This window comes from Papio anubis, chromosome 15 (genome assembly GCF_008728515.1).
Source record: "Papio anubis isolate 15944 chromosome 15, Panubis1.0, whole genome shotgun sequence".
Taxonomy (NCBI): Eukaryota; Metazoa; Chordata; class Mammalia; order Primates; family Cercopithecidae; genus Papio; species Papio anubis.
This window is the reverse complement of record NC_044990.1, coordinates 30,346,076-30,362,593: the sequence shown is the minus strand read 5'-3', so window position 1 is coordinate 30,362,593 and position 16,518 is coordinate 30,346,076. Positions and strand designations below refer to the sequence as shown.

The following is a 16,518-nucleotide window of genomic DNA, read 5'->3' as shown; positions in this document are numbered from 1 at the left end:
GTATCTTTGCACAAGCATGGACTGTACTTTGCCACTTTCAAAACATATCTGAACATCAGGAGATGCAGCAGGCGATATCTCACTGTGCTATCAGCATATGATGATTTTGCTGTTAATCCTACCTGTGTGTCCTCTGAATGTTGTGACCAGGGTGCAGTTTTCTTGCTCCAGTTTGAGGATTGTTACTTGGCCTGAGTGGTCACCAATAAACACATGCCGGGTTTCAACATCAAATCTATCATGTAAGCATTAAGGATTGTTTCTCAAAATTAAATGGGGGAGTTTACAATGAAGAAACAGGGCATAAATGTAACAAGAAATACACAAATCCCATCTGAGGAAAACTTGAAGACAGTGCTGAACGACACAAAAGTGAACTTAACCAAATGAAGGACATACTGTATTATTGGACAGTAAGACTTAAAAATGTCACTTCTTGCTCCTAAATTAATAACATAAATCTATATATTTTAAAAATATCACCACATGTTGTTTTCTACAGCTAGAAGTGTTCATATGGAAAAATAAATAAGCAAAAAGAGCCAAGAATACTCTGAAAATAAGAACAATATGGTATGTGATAGGGAGGTTAGCCCTACCAGATATTAAAAAATGTTATAAAGTTTCTTTAATTAAAAGTGTGGTATTGGTGCATAAACAGACTAACAGAATACAAAGTTGCGAAATAAACCCAAAAGCACATTGAAATTTAGTAAATGTCTGATGAAGGTAGCTTTACAAATGAATAAGGAAAAGATGAATTTAAAAAAATGATGTTGGCACAAACTGGATAGCCATTTGGAAAAAGAAAATAGAATCTGTATTTCACAATGTATACCAGGACAGATTCCAAATGAATTAGGGATCTAAATGTAGAAAATGAAAACATAAGCTTTAGATAGGAAAGTTTCTTTGTAACCTTGGAGTGGGAAAAGCTATGACTCAAAAACACAACAAATATTATGAGCAAAGCCAAAAGATAAACTGGAAAAAAATATTTGCAATTTATGTCACAAAGGGCCCAAATCTCTAATATAAAAAGAGCAATCAAGAAGAAAAAGATCCCAAACCTAATAGAAAAATGGGCAAAATCTGAATGGAGCTATTAATAGATAGTTCAAGAATAAATCAAAATGGTGCTGTGCAAAAAGAGTTAACACAGCAGCTCTGACTGTGATCCTCTGAAAGCCAGCTTATGAAGTTGGCATAGTGTCTGGGAATCTGGATTTTGGGAAGGTTCCCACCATTAACTGATAAGAGTGGTTCACTATGCCTTAACCGTTCAAACATTGTGGCTTACACTGAATACCTGGCTTTCCTTCTGGGAATCTGGAATTTTGGAATGTCCCAGGCAGACCTGCCTACATGACCAGTAAAAGCCCGAGGCATGGAGTCTCTAACAAGCTTCTCTGGTTGACAAAGCCTAGCAACCCTATTTCTAAAGATCTACCCAGAGATACACAGGCAAAAATACAAAATGACACATGCCCAAGGCTAGTCACTCCATGTTATTTTAATAGCTAAAGTTTGAAAATAACCCAAACGTCTATCAACAGGAGACTTACTGAATTAACTATGCTACATCCACACAATAGAATATTATGCAGCTGGGGGGAAAATGGAGATCTGTATACACAAACACCAGGATATATTATCAAGTGTGTGTGTGGGGGGCAGCCAAGGCATATCAGAGTTTATAAGCTATACTACCTTTGTGTGAGAAACGGAGAGAAATACAAAAGTGTATATATGTATGTGTGTGCATTTGCATGTGTGCACTCATATTTAGAAAGGGAAGCACTAGAAGGATTAAGATCTAACAAAAGTGGCAAGGTGAGGGGACAGTGATGGGAATGAGACTTCTCCCCTGTCATAGCTCCTATTTTAGAATTTTGTAATATTTTTACATATTAAAAGGTACATAAAATTTGTGACCAGGCACAGTGGCTCATGGGAGCCACTTTGGGAGGCCAAGAAGGGAGGATCACTTGAGCCCAGGAATTTGAGACCAGCCTGGGCAACAAAGTGAGACCTCACCTCTACAAAAATTAAAATAATTAGCTGGGCATGGTGGCACATGCCTGTGATTCCAGCTACATGGGAGGCTGAGACAGGAGGATTGCTTGAGTCCAGGAAGTCGAAGCTGCAGTCAGCCATGTTCAAGCCACTACACTCCAGCTTGGGTGACACAGTGAGACCCTGTCTTAAAAAAAAAAAAGAAGGCCGGGCGCGGTGGCTCACGCCTGTAATCCCTGCACTTTGGGAGGCCGAGGCGGGCGGATCACGAGGTCAGGAGATCGAGACCATCCTGGCTAACACGGTGAAACCCCGTCTCTACTAAAATACAAAAAATTAGCCGGGCGCGGTGGCGGGCGCCTGTAGTCCCAGCTACTCGGGAGGCTGAGGCAGGAGAATGGCGCGAACCCGGGAGACGGAGCTTGCAGTGAGCCGAGATGGTGCCACTGCACTCCAGCCTGGGCGACAGAGTGAAGACTCCGCCTCAAAAAAAAAAAAAAAAAAAAAAAGAAAAAAAGAATATATATATGTAATATATATATACATATGTATCTCAAATATATTTTTTTAAAATCCCCCAAATTGAAAACAAAGTAAAATGAATGAACCTAACTATCAAATTGGTGACATAATCACATAATTCGAACGACTTCAAGTGCCTTTAAAACACAACATTTTCAATGTTTCAGTGTCTCATTTTGTTGTCCAGGCTGGTCTCAAACTCCTAGGCTCAAGTGATCCTTCCACCTTGGCCTCCCAAAGTGCTGGGATTACAGGTGTGAGCCACCGTGCCTGAGCAAAAATTTTATGTATTTTTTAATATGTAAAAATATTACAGGATTCCAAAATGGGAACTATGACAAGGGGGAAGTCTCACCTCCATCACTGGTAGAATATATTCTAAGGACAAAGAGAGTTGCAAAGAAATCTAAAATCTCATTCAGTAGTCTTATTGTTATTTAGTATTGCTCATTATTTTGGAACCATTTAAATAAAACGCAGGATAAAGCAAACAAGGAACTACGCCAGTGTTTTAACAACCAAGATTTTCAGCCTCAGATAAAAGAATCAAGTACAAAAACCAAAAAGTAAAAATCCCGTAATGTGAAATTTGAATAAGAAATATTATATTAACTGATGATTTATTCTCTTTTAAAAAATACACACACATTTATATATACTTCTCAGCTATCTCTGAATATTGTTCCTCACTAAAAAAATGGCTGATTCCAGGATTGGGATAGGAAAAGTACAAGAGGAACTTGAGACATGTTGAGTCAGAAGGCAAGGAAGCTACCCAAGGCTAAGTGGGCTTATTTCAGACACGGTGGTAAGGGATGAACAGGTAGAGTACAGAGGCTATTTAGAGCAGTAAAACTATTCCATATGATGCTACAATTACCATTGTAATTGTAGCTTGTCTTTATATATTTGTCCAAATCCACAGAACGCACACCACCAAGAGTGAACCCTAAACTATGGACTTCGGGTGATAATGACGTGCTAGTGTAGGTTCACTGACTGTAACAAGCGTACTACTCTGGTGGGGGACGCTGGTAATGGGGAGGCCATGCATGTTGAGCTCATGAGGCACATAGGCAATCTCTATACTTTCTGCTCAATTTTGCTGTGAACCTAAAATTGCTCTAAAAAATAGTCTTTAAAACATAAAAATTGGGCTGGGTGCGATGGCTCATGCCTGTAATCCCAGCACTTTGGGAGGCTGAGGCGGGCGGATCATGAGGTCAGGAGTTCAAGATCAGTGTGGCCAACATAGTGAAACCCCGTCTCTACTAAAAATACAAAAAATTAGCTGGGCGTGGTGGTCGGTGCCTGTAATTTCAGCTACTCGGGAGGCTGATGCAGGAGAATCGCTTGAATCCAGGAGGCAGAGGTTGCAGTGAGCTGAGATCGTGCCATTGCACTCCAGCCTGGATGACAATAGTGAAACTCCATCTCAAAAAAAAAAAAAAAAAATTTAAAAAAGACATTGGAGCCCATTTAATGGAGCTGTTACTGGCCAAAGATAGAATAACTGGAACATAAAATAAAAAGATGGCAGTTTATTGAAATATACTGAACATATTATTATTTAAAAACAACCAATCAACCTAAGATTTCGTAATAGTGCTCAAAAAGAAAAAAAAAAGATTCCTATTAAAGGTAACCAGGGCACCAAATTTGTACTCTGAAAATTAGGACTAAAAAGAAAGATATAAGAATTTATCTTGCTTTTTTTAATAATTGTATTTCAGGGTAACCAAACAGCCCTAGTTAGTGAGGGGGGGAAGTTATGCTTTAGAAGTATTCCAACAAATACATGGGAAAAATACGATAGGATTAGAAAATCACCATTTTGCAACCTTAACGAAAAAGTGTTCCGGCAAAGCTCAGCAATAGATGAAACCATTAAAAGGCTGGTATGGAGGACGGCGCTGCAGGGATCCGGCTGTCACCACCTGAACTGCCGATCAATCTCAGCATAACTGAAAGGGCGACAATGCAATGCCATGTGCCTTATAATGGGAAGCTCTATGAAGCACGCTTGGTGAGAACCAATGCTCTCACTAAAAGGCTGAATCTGAATGAAATCAAGATTATAGGGCAGTTTTTCAGTTTACTGAAAATATGTGAGGAAGGTAGGTACAGGAGCAAGTTAAATGACATCAATTTAGAATGTGGGACTGTGTGCAGGAGAACTGATTCAGTACCTTCAACGAGGCAGTGGCATTAAAAAAAGTGAACGGGGCACTGCTCTGGATGAAGAAAGATTTAGAAGATGTGACAACCACATGCAATGTGTGGATCTTGTCCAGATCCAATTTCCAACAAACCTACTGCACAAAAATCATTTTCAAAATAATCAGTGAAATCTGAAATTCAACAATATCAAGGAGATCAAAGATTGTTAATTTTTAGATGTAACAATAGCATTGTGATTACCGAAAAAGTAACCCATATATTTTCAATGAAGTATATAAGGATAAAATGATATAAGGTCTAGAATTTGCTTTAAAATACTCCAGCAAAAATTGAGAGAAAGCAAAAAGGGATAGAAGAACCAACAGTGGATGTGAATGACTGGCATTAAGTATGATAGGAAGAAACTGACATAATCTTAACAGCTTTTCAGAACTCTTCACCTGAACAGAAATAAATCTAAGAGATTACATTAGGTGGGAAACATTCCACTACACATGGTGACATTTTGGAAATATCTCTGACATGAACAAAATCCTAAAATAGAGTATTTGAATTATTTTTGTGAAAACATGAAAAATATGATAAAAACATGGTCAAATAACAAGACACTGACAAATGACGTTGGATAAAGTATTCACAAATTTAAAGACTAACAAGTGAAGTGGGGAAGGAACACATTTCTATTTACTATCATCTACCTTCCATGGGGCGTTTGGGAAGTAACCCTATTCTGCTGTACCCAGTTGTGCAGAGGGTTGGCTGAAAAATTATAATCCCCAAATTCTAATCCTGGTTCTGCTAGCCAACAGTCACGTGACCTTGAGCAAGTCACCTACTCCCTAAGCCTTGGTTTCTACACTGTGAAAACTGAGAATTAGGTCTTTTGCTTTTACTTCACATTATTGTTTTGACAGTGAACAAAGTAATATGTAAAAGCCTGAAAATCTAAGATATTTTCAGGGCCTGCAAATCTAAGATATTTCTTTCTTTATCCTTTTCCTTTCCTCTCCTTCTCTATTATTATTGTCATTCTTGTTGTTCCTATTACAGGTAATTTATATTTAAAGTTTCAGATCTTCAGTCAAAACAATCAAAAAATTTGAGGTTACTCATAAATTGACAATTCAATTTATGAACCAGTCTCTTTGTCTTCCTTTATTTTTCTACTTGAATTTTGGTCATTTTCATTGCATATTTACTTCTCCACTAAGATGCCTGAAAGAAGAGGAATAAAGGCTGAATTCAATCTGATTTAGTCTGTCACTTGTTGCCTTGGCTGAATGACTGTTTGAGGTGGTGATAGAAGAGAATGAGTTCATCTGTGGAGGTCTCTTATCAACCATTAGCTGTCTACTATGAAGATAAATAGGATTAATGATATTATTCATAATATTTTATGTTGATTCATCAGATCTTCCTCCTCCCTTCATCACTAAAACAAACAATGACGAAACCAAAACCCCTGTAAGTGTGGAGGGTGACAAAAAGAAGGAAGAGAGGGGAGGCGGTGGGAGGTTCTCAGAAGGAAATGTTTTTAAAAGCTAAATTTAAATGTGAACCCCTAATACTGTATGGCTTGCCTATTAATCTATCAGCCAGCTCCCAGAAAAACCTTCCAGCTTTAGAAAAGTCACATGGTTATTGGCTGAGACCCTCTGGCAAAAGCACAGAGCTGTCATGCCATCAGTGTTTAGCAATGGAAAAATACTCAAGAGCAAAGGTTGAAACCATGGCTCCAAAATCATAGTTGGCAAGGCAGAGCTGGCAGAGGTCAGGGAATCTTCTGGGAGGGCCTGTCTGTAGTATTGCACCTCTCCACCACCTGAACAGTGAGGCTGGCTGGATGGAACTGAAACCAGAGACTCTCACACACACAGGCTTCTCATACCCAATCACACGACTTTCTGCTTGGTAAACCACATGATGTGGGAAAAGGGAATAGTCACCAAATGAGGATGACTCCTGGAGATGCCCGAAGGGAGAAGCTGTGGTGGTTATAATCCTACATCAAAGACTACATCAGTCAGGGAAAGTTGGACACTATCCATTTGTTTTTTATTTTCAAATAGTTTAAAAAGTTAGCTTCCTGAGGGCAAGATCTGTACTTTTTTCCATACTTGCTGGGCTTGGCTAAGTGATACAGAAACCAGAATAAGACCAAATTATATTGATGCCATTAGTTCCTTTTTGAAGGAGCAATGCAGTACAATGGGAAAAAAATAGGAGTCCAAGGCAGAAGGCCTGGGTTCTTGTGAGGATTTTCCTACTTACTAGCTGGGTGGCCTCAGATAAGACACAGGACTCTTTCTGGGCTTCAGCCAGCTCATCTGTAAAATGAAGGTAGTATAGACTGAATTCTAAAAAAGTATTTAATTGACAAAGATTGTATATATTCAAAATGTTGAATGTGATGATGTGATATGCATATACACTGTGTAATAATCATGGTCAAATTGATTAACACATCCATCACCACCCAGTTACTGTGTGTGTGTGTGTGTGTGTGTGTGTGTGTGTGTGTAAGAAACAGAGAGAAAGAGATAAGGAAGACAGAATGATTATGTCTCCCCAAAATTCATATGTTAAAACCTAATTCCCAATGTGATGGTGTTTGGAGATGAATCCTCATGAACGGGATTAGTGCCCTTATAAAAAAAGGCCACAGAAAGGTCCTCTGCCCTTTCACCATGTGAGGACACAGCAAGATGTTGTCTATGAAGCAGGAAGCAAGCGCCCTCACTAGACACTGAACCTGCTGGTGCCTTGATCTGAGAATTCCCAGCCTCCAGAATTGTGAGCAATAAATTGCTGGTGTTTAAAGGACACCCAGTTTACAGTAATTTATGATAGCAGCCCAAATGGACGAAGACAGAGGGTTGGACTAGGTGATACTCTAAGTGTCCTTCCAGCTCTAACACTAAGACGTCATTTATGTATTGGCAAGAGAGTTCATGTATTTCAACTTACGTATTATGCTCATCTGAATTGGCTTTTAGAAAGTAACGTATGGCGTTTCTTTTATTAACCGGCAGTACTACCCTCTCAAAGATGAGCTGATCCTGCCTGCCATTCCTTATCATCCTTGCCTTTGGTCTTCTCAGCAACTTGCTACTTTTATAACTTTCCACAATGGTCATTCTTAGTTTCTTCACCTTGCTCTTCTAGTGAGAAAAATAAGAGTGATATTAGCCTATATGTACACAAAAATATACCTTTGAATGCCACACAGTTTCACAGAAACAGCAATGTACTTTGTCAGATGTTGAGAATCACTGAATAGGCATTTTATAAATATGGAGATGAAATTAGAAAGCAGGACTTACTGTTTCTTCCTGCTTTCCCTGACTAGTGGCCTGTTTCTACCTACTTCTTAATTTGTCAGAAGATAAAGAGACCATATGCTTTTAAAACTAAGAACCTAGGGTCCTTTACTCCCTACAGTGGTAGCCGCATCCACACGTGCTACACACTAGTCATTACTGTGCTTGCTGGAGCCTAGTTGGGCAGATGTGAGCATTACCCAGCATCAGCAAGGATTCACCATGAGCATGAGGACCCTGGCAATTTGGGAAACAAAAATATCACTCTACATATCCTGAAAATGTCTCATTCCTGGAACAAAGCTTTTAACATCACCATGTAGATACCAGCTCACCCACTCTGGTCCTAGCTTGGTAACCTGGCAATAACTATTTAAAACTGAACAGGAATCCTGTGGTTCTTTTCCCAGGCACCAATAGGAATGTTCACAACCTTGGTATCTACGTGTAAATTACTTCTGTACGAAGAGCAAAGATTACATTTTGGTGATGATTTCATCTTCATGTACCATAATTATTTCTGACAGCTGAGGTTCATGAATCTGCACTGTGTTCTGTCTAGATGTCAGACCTTGTGTTACAGTAGACTCACAAATGGCTCAGCAGTCTATTATTTCAGGTCAAGTGATCGCACTTCACTCTACTTACATGGGAACTCTTGATGATTTGTGCCTTAGGAAATTCTATGAGCATTGTAATCTATACTGGGCAACTCAGTCATTAACAAAACTTTCAAGTTGCACACATCCCAAAATTTCATGAATCAGAGTTAAGTTCCTACTAAGAGATTTTTGTCCAGCAAAGGATACTGCAGACCTGAGGCCACGGCACTGGTACGATAACCTCCCAGGCGCTGCCCACTCTCAGAGCAGTGCCAGGCAAATTGCTTGTCCTGTCCTGTGCTCAGCACCCACTCCAGCTCCAGGACAAACAGGATCATCGTCACTCTGCTCTGATGCGCTGAAAACCAAGAGAAAAGAAAACAACCTATAAAGCATCCTAAGGAGGTTGGAAGAACACGGCCCACAGAGATTCACCATTCTCTTCTTCTCTCCACCCCAGAATAAGCTGAACGGCAGAACCATTTTAAGGACAAGGTAGAACAGTGGTTCTCGTCGGGGGTGGGGGTATTCCCCTGTAGACCGGTGTGTCTGAGTGTTTTTGGTGATTAAAATAAAACTATCCATCTCTTCCCAATGTTCCCCCTCTGCCCCATTTGTGCCAACACAAGGATTATTGCCACACATAGCTCCTGTTACCAAAGGGCCTGGGCCACTTCCTCAGACAAGCTAGGGCTGCTGGACTGGAGAGAGCCACATCCAGTGTGACCACAAAACACATTAGGAGCGATGTTCATATATATCACTACCGTCAGTTTATGTGCACTTATAAAAAAACTGGAGCATACCGTTATTCTTTTAATGAAGTCTGTCTTATAAAGTCATACAAAAGTTCTAGATGAACACTTTCTTTCAGAAATTAAATGCATGGAAGGAGGACAGAATTATTCCTAAGAACCATATAGAAGAAAGTGAAGTATCCCTTATGCCAAAGTGTGTGTGTTTGTACAAATGATAATAAGAGCAAATTTTCTAGAGTTGTTAATAAACAAGAGTAACATGATCACAGTTACCACATCACACAATTCCAGAATTAGAAGAGGCTATTCATATCAGTTAACCCATCTCCCTATTTTACACATGGGAAAAGTGAGGCACAATGAGGTGGAGTAGCTTGACTGAGGTCTTAGAGCTTCTCAGTTACCAAATGAAATCAGGTGGAAGGATTTTTGCCTTATTATATATTCCAGGCAGTAAGGTGGAGGGCATCTGCAGTCACTGAACAGAGCTGACTGGAATGAACAAAGACTGACATCCTGCAACCTGGACCTCACCGGGCCCTGCTCCCAAGGGCTGGCAGTCTGATGGGGCATGAACACACTCATCATGACTGTGGTGAGGTCACAGAGAAGACACTGGTTTCACATTTTGATCATGAACACAGAGTTAGACAGTATGGATGGACAAATGTGGCTCTACTGACAATAATATCATCTGCCAATTTTTGAATGTCTAACAAGTGCCAGGCACTTAAATACATTCTCGAGCTTAATCATTGTAATGACCCTGCAAAGTGGATGATTTCATCATTTTACAACAAATACAACCTTAGCAAGATGGCCCTTTGGGACTGCTACCATACAATACAGTCAGAACCAGAGTGAACAGCCACAGGGCAGTCATTCAACAAATGCCTGATGTTTTAAGAGCTGGTATTTGAAGCTTGGAGAATCTAAGGGAGTAGGGAAGCAGTGACACTGTGATGTCTCTACAACACACATCTGCTTTCAGAGTACCAGCTACCATCAAGATCAAAACACAGGCTTTAACTAAAAGATGTGTCTTCTTGGAGAAACTCGTGAAGATCTTTTTATGTCTCTATCATCAAATGTTCAATTCAAGTTCTATCAGTGAGGGAATAAAAAGGAACTCTCTAATGAGTTCAAGTATACTCAAGTCTATTTCAAGCAGAAAGTGGCCCCTAGCACCTCACCCCTCTTTTCACTGAGGGGGCCTTTAGCCTTCTATCTATCATATTCGAGTCCAAGGGGATGACAGCAGCCCTAGATGATAAGGGGCTTTAGCCCTCTGAGCGGCCTTCCTGTGCCAGAGAAGGCAGAGGCTAGAAATGTTAAGTGGCTTGCTCAAAGCTACAAAACCAACGAATGACAAAGATAGAATAAAAATCCTGTTCTCCCTGATGTCAAAGTTGGTCCTCTCTCTCAGTGTCAGGCTACCTATGATTACCAGAAAACAAAAACGAACAAAAAAACCCCAAAACTCAGATCACATACTTTTGTTTAAGGTGAAAAAGATTCTTTTATTGAAAAAAAATTCAAAGATAGATAACTTATCACTAAGCTTCAGAAACTCCTAAGAAAAAACGTGGGTTTGAACAGGAGTGGTGAGAGGGACCTCTTCCTTGCCTTGATCCTGATCTTAGAGGGAAAGCATCTCTTTTATCACCATTAAGGACGATGTTAGCTGCAGGGTTTCTGTAGATATTTCTTTATTGAAGAAGCTCCCCTCTAGTCCAAGTTTGCTGAGAATATTTTATAATGAACTGGATTTTACCAAATGCTTTGCCACATTAAATTAACAATATGATTTTTCTTCTTTAACCTGCTGACGTAATGGATTACATTGATTTTTGAATGCTGAACCTGCTTTGCCTATCTGGAATAAATCCCACTAGGTCATGCTGTGTAATTCTTTTTATATATGGTTGGGGTCAATTTGCTAGTTTTTTTTTTTTTAAGGAGACATACTGGTCTGCAGTTTTCTTTCTTGTAATGTCTTTGGTTTTGGGATCATTTATTGATTTTTAAAATTTTGTATTGAGGTAAAATTCACATAACACAAAATTCACCACTTTAAACATTTTAGAGTATGTAATTCACTGGTTATTAGTTACTCACAATGTTGTGCATCATCACTATTATCTATTTCCAGAACATTTCCATCATCCCAAAATGAAACTCTATAGCCCCAACTCCCACTTCCCTCATCCCTGGAAAACACTAATCTATTATCTTTCTTTATGAATTACCTCTTACTCCTGACACTTCATATAAGTGTAATCATACAACACGTGGCCTTTTGTGTGTGGCTTTTTTCTCTTAGCATAAGTTTCCAAGGTTCAACCATTTTGTAGCCTGTACTTCATTCCTAAATGGCTAAATAAGTCAATGCATATATATACCACATTTTGTTTATCCATTCATCACTGATGGACATTGAGGTTACTTCCATTTTTTTGGCCATTATGAATAACGTTGTTATGAAGAGATATGTATGAGTTTTTGTGTGAATACTGTCATGCTCCACCTAACGAGGCTTCAGTCAACTGTGGCACCATAAGAGTATAATGCAGCTGAAAGGGCGTGGCTGTTCTAGCACAATGCATTACTCACCTATCTGTGGTGATCCTGGTGAAAACAAACCTATTGTGCTGCCAGTCATATAAAAGTATAGCACCTGCAATAATGTTACTTGATAATGATACTAAATGACCATGTTACTGGTTTATGTATTTACTATACTATACTTTTAAAATCAGCATTTTAGAGTGTACTCCTTCTTTTTATATATATTTTTAAAATGTTAACTGTAAAACAGCCTCATGCAGGTCCCGCAGGAGGTATCCAGAAGAAGGCATTGTTGTGATAGGAGGTGACAGCTCCATGGGTGTTATGCCCCCTGAAGACCTTCCAGTGGGACGAGCTGTGGAGGTGGAAGACAGTGATATTGATGATTCTCACCCTAAGTAGGCCTAGGCTAATGAGTGTGTTTGTGTCTTAGCTTTTAACAAAAATGTTTAAAAAATAAAACAAATATTAAAAATTAAAAAAACAAAAAACCTAGAGAATAAAGGTATGAAGAAAAAATATTTTGTACAGTTGTGTTTGTGTTTTAAGCTCTGTTATTACAAAAAAGCTGAAAAGTTGAAAAGATTAAAAAGTTTATAAAGTAAAAATAGAGTTCACTAGGTTTATTATTGAAAAAACATTTTTAAGCAAATGTAGTGTAGCCTAAGTGTACAATGTTTATGAAGTCTACAGCAGTGTACAGTAATGTCCAAGGCCTTCACATTCACTCACTACTCACTCACTGACTCACAGAGAGCAATTTCCAGTTCTCCAAGCTCCATTCATGGTAAGTGCCCTATCCAGGCAAACCATACCATTTTTTAAATCTTTTGCATCAAATTTTTACTGCACCTTTTCTATTTTTAGATATGTTTATTGTAACAAATACCATTGTGCTACAACTGCCTACAGTATTCATAACAGTAACATGCTGTACAGGTGTGCAAGCCTAGGGAGCAACAGGTTATACCCTCTAGCCCAGGCATGTAGCAGGCAATCCCATCTAGGGGTGTAAGTACACTCTCTCATGTTCACACAGCATTGAAATCGCCTAGCAATGCATTTCTCAGAATGTGTCACCGTCATTAAGCAACACATGACTATGCTTTCAGTTCTCTTGGGTACCTAACTAGAAGTAAAAATGTTGCGTCACAAGGTAACTTTATATTTAACTCTTTGAGGAACTGTCAAACTGTTTTTCAAAGTGGCTACACCATTTTACATTCCCACCCACAGTGTTCCAGGCCTGGGTGCGGTGGCTCACGCCTGTAATCCCAGCACTTTGGGAGGCTGAGGCAGGTGGATCACCTGAGGTCAGGAGTTCAAGACTAGCCTGGCCAACACGGTGAAACCCTGTCTCTACTAAAAAATACAAAAATTAGCCAGGCATCAGTGGCGAGCACTTGTAATTCCGGCTACTTAAAAGACTGAGGCAGGAGAATCACTTGAACCCGGGAGGCAGAGGTTGTAGCGAGCCGAGATCACGCCACTGCACTCCAGCCTGGGTGACAAGAACCAAACTCTGTATCAAAAAAACAAAACAAAACAAAACAAAACAAAAAAACAAAAACAAAAAGAGGGTTCCAATTTCTCCACATTCTTGTCAACACTGCTTTCTTTTTTTTTTTTGAAAGGAATTAATATTTATTGGACCATTAAACTATGTTTCAGATACTTCACTAAGTAATCCACATATGTAATCTTTTAATATTTTTATTGTATTAAAATATATACAACAAAAAATTTACAACTGAAACCATTTTAAGCATACCATTCTGTGGCATTAAGTACATTCACACTGTTGTGTAACCATCACCACCTTTCACTTTCTAGAACTTTCTCATCTTCCCAAACTGAAACTCTTTACCCACTAACTCGCCATTTCCCCCTCTCCTGGCCCTTGGCAATCACCATTCTCCTTTCTGTCTCTATGAATTTGATTACAGTAAGTACCTCATTTATAAGGGAAATCTTTCAGTATTTCTTCTTCTTCTTTTTTTTTTTTTTTTTTTGACATGGAATCTTGCTCTGTCACCCAGGCTGGAGTGCAATGGCACAATCTCAGCTCACTGCAACCTCCACCTCCCGGGTTCAAGCGATTCTCTTGCCTCAGCCTCCCAAGTAGCTGGGATGATATGCGCACACCACCACGCCCAGCTAATTTTTGTATTTTTAGTAGAGAGGAGGTTTCACCATGTTGGCCAGGCTGGTCTCAAACTCCTGGCCTCAGGTGATCCATCAGCCTTGGCCTCCTAAAGTGCTGGATTATAGGTGTGAGCCACTACACCTGGCCTTGTCCTTTTTTGATTGGCTTGTTTCACTATGTCTTCAAGGTTCATTTGCATGTGTCAGGACTTCCTTCCTTTTTAAGGCTGAATAATATTCCACTGTATGTATACACCAAACTTGTTTATACATGCATCTGTTGATGGGCATTTAGGTTGCCTCCACCTTTGGGCTATTGTAAATAACGTTGCTATGAACATGGGTGTACATATATCTGCTTGAGCCTCTGCTTTCATTTCTTCTGGGCATATACCACTAATTAAATTTTGAATGTTAATCCAACACTGTATTACTAAGAAAAACTTCACTTGATCATAATGTGTTATCTTTTTTATATATTGCTGAATTTCATCCACTGAAATTTTGTTTAGATTTTTTGTACCCATTATCATAAAGAATGATGGCCTATAGTTTTCCTTACTTGTATCATTTTGGTCTAGTTTTAACAAGAGGTAATGTTGATCTCAGAATGGGTTGGAAAGTCTTTCACTTGTGCAACTTCTGAAAGAGTCTGTGTAAAGCTTGCAATGCCTCTTCTTTTGATGTTTCATAAAATTCATCAGTAAAGGCATGTGGGCCTAGAGCTTTCTTTGTGGGAAGGTTTTAACTATACATTAAATTCAATTTCATTAGTAGACATAGAACTATTAGGATTATCCATGTCTTTTTAGTAATCTTCACAATTTGTATCTTTCAAAGATTTTTAAAATTTGTTTTCAAATTTATTAGCATAAGTTGTTCATAATATTACTTATTATCCTTTAAATATACCTAGACTCTGTAGCAATGTCACTTCACTCATTCCTGATATTGATAATTTGCATTTTCTCTTTTTTTTTTTCCCTGTTAACTCTGGCTAAAGATTTATAAATTTTATTGAGCTTATCAAAAAACTAGCTTTGGGATTTCACTGACTTTTCTCTATTTTCTGTTTTCTATTTCATGAACTTCTACTGATCTTTCCTTTCTTCTGCTTAGCTTAGGTCTCCTTTGTTCTTCTTTCTCTGGTATTCTAACATCAAAGTCAAAGTCATTGATTTGAGTCCTTTCTTGTTTTCTAATATAGATGTTTAGTTCTGTAAATTTCTCCTTAAATAATGCTATGGCATCATACCATAAATTCTGGTATATTGTGTTTTCATTTTTATTATTATACTTTAAGTTCTAGGGTACATGTGCACAATGTGCAGGTTTGTTACGTATGTATACTTGTGCCAGGTTGGTGTGCTGCACCCATTAACTTGTCATTTATATTAGGTATTTCTCCTAATGTTATCACTCCCCACTCCCCGCACCCATGACAGGTCCTGGTGTGTGATGTTCCCCAACCTGTGTCCAAGTGTTCTCATTTTCAGTTCCCACCTATGAGTGAGAACATGTGGTGCTTGGTTTTCTGTCTTGCGATAGTTTGCTCAGAATGATGGTTTCCAGCTGCATCCATGTCTCTACAAAGGACATGAACTCATCCTTTTTTATGGTTGCATAGTATTTCATAGTGTACATGTGCCACATTTTCTTAATTCGGTCTATCATTGATGGACATTTGGGTTGGTTCCAAGTCTTTGCTATTGTGAATAGTGCTGCAATAAACATACACGTGCATGTGTCTTTATAGCAGCATGATTTATAATCCTTTTGATATATACCCAGTAATGGGATGGCTGGGTCAAATAGTATTTCTAGTTCTAGATCCTTGAGGAATCGCCACACTGTTTTCCACAATGGTTGAACTAGTTTACAGTCCCACCAACAGTGTAAAAGTGTTTGTATTTCTCCACATCCTATCCAGCACCTGTAGTTTCCTGACATTTAATGATCACCATTCTAACTGGTGTGAGGTGTTATCTCATTGTGGTTTTGATTTGCATTTCTCTGATGGCCAGTGATGATGAGCATTTTTTCATGTGTCTCTTGGCTGCATAAATGTCTTCTTTTGAGAAGTGTCTGTTCATATCCTCCACCCACTTTTTGATGGGGTTGTTTGATTTTTTCTTGTAAATTTGTTTAAGGTCTTTGTAGGTTCTGGGTATTAGCCCTTTGTCAGATGGGTAGATTGTATAAGGTTTCCCCCATTCTGTAGGTTGCCTGTTCACTCTGATGATAGTTTCTTTTGCTGTGCAGAAGCTCTTTAGTTTAATTAGATCCCATTTGTCAATTTTGGCTTTTGTTGCCATTGCTTTTGGTGTTTTAGTCATGAAGTCCTTGCCCATGCCTATGGCCTGAATGGTATTGCCTAGGTTTTCTTCTAGGGTTTTTATGGTTTTA

General features: G+C 38.9%; 1 protein-coding gene across 8 annotated transcripts in view; it reads right to left on the bottom strand.

Moving 5' to 3' along the window:
* The window catches only part of WDFY2 (WD repeat and FYVE domain containing 2), a 182,772-nt gene that overhangs the window by 38,849 nt on the left and 127,405 nt on the right, over nucleotides 1–16,518 (bottom strand). For 7 of the 8 annotated variants that reach the window (XR_004178709.1, XR_002518374.2, XR_004178710.1 and 4 more), the window contains 2 exons: nucleotides 8,849–8,999; nucleotides 123–235 (listed from right to left, as the gene is read on the bottom strand). The exons of the other annotated variant lie outside the window; for it this stretch is intronic. Coding sequence is in view for 4 of the 7 variants with exons in the window: in XM_003913902.5 (XP_003913951.3) it covers nucleotides 123–235; nucleotides 8,849–8,999 (264 nt within the window). In the remaining 3 variants the exon portion in view is untranslated. The remainder of the gene's footprint in view (nucleotides 1–122; nucleotides 236–8,848; nucleotides 9,000–16,518) is intronic. 8 annotated transcript variants of the gene reach the window in all.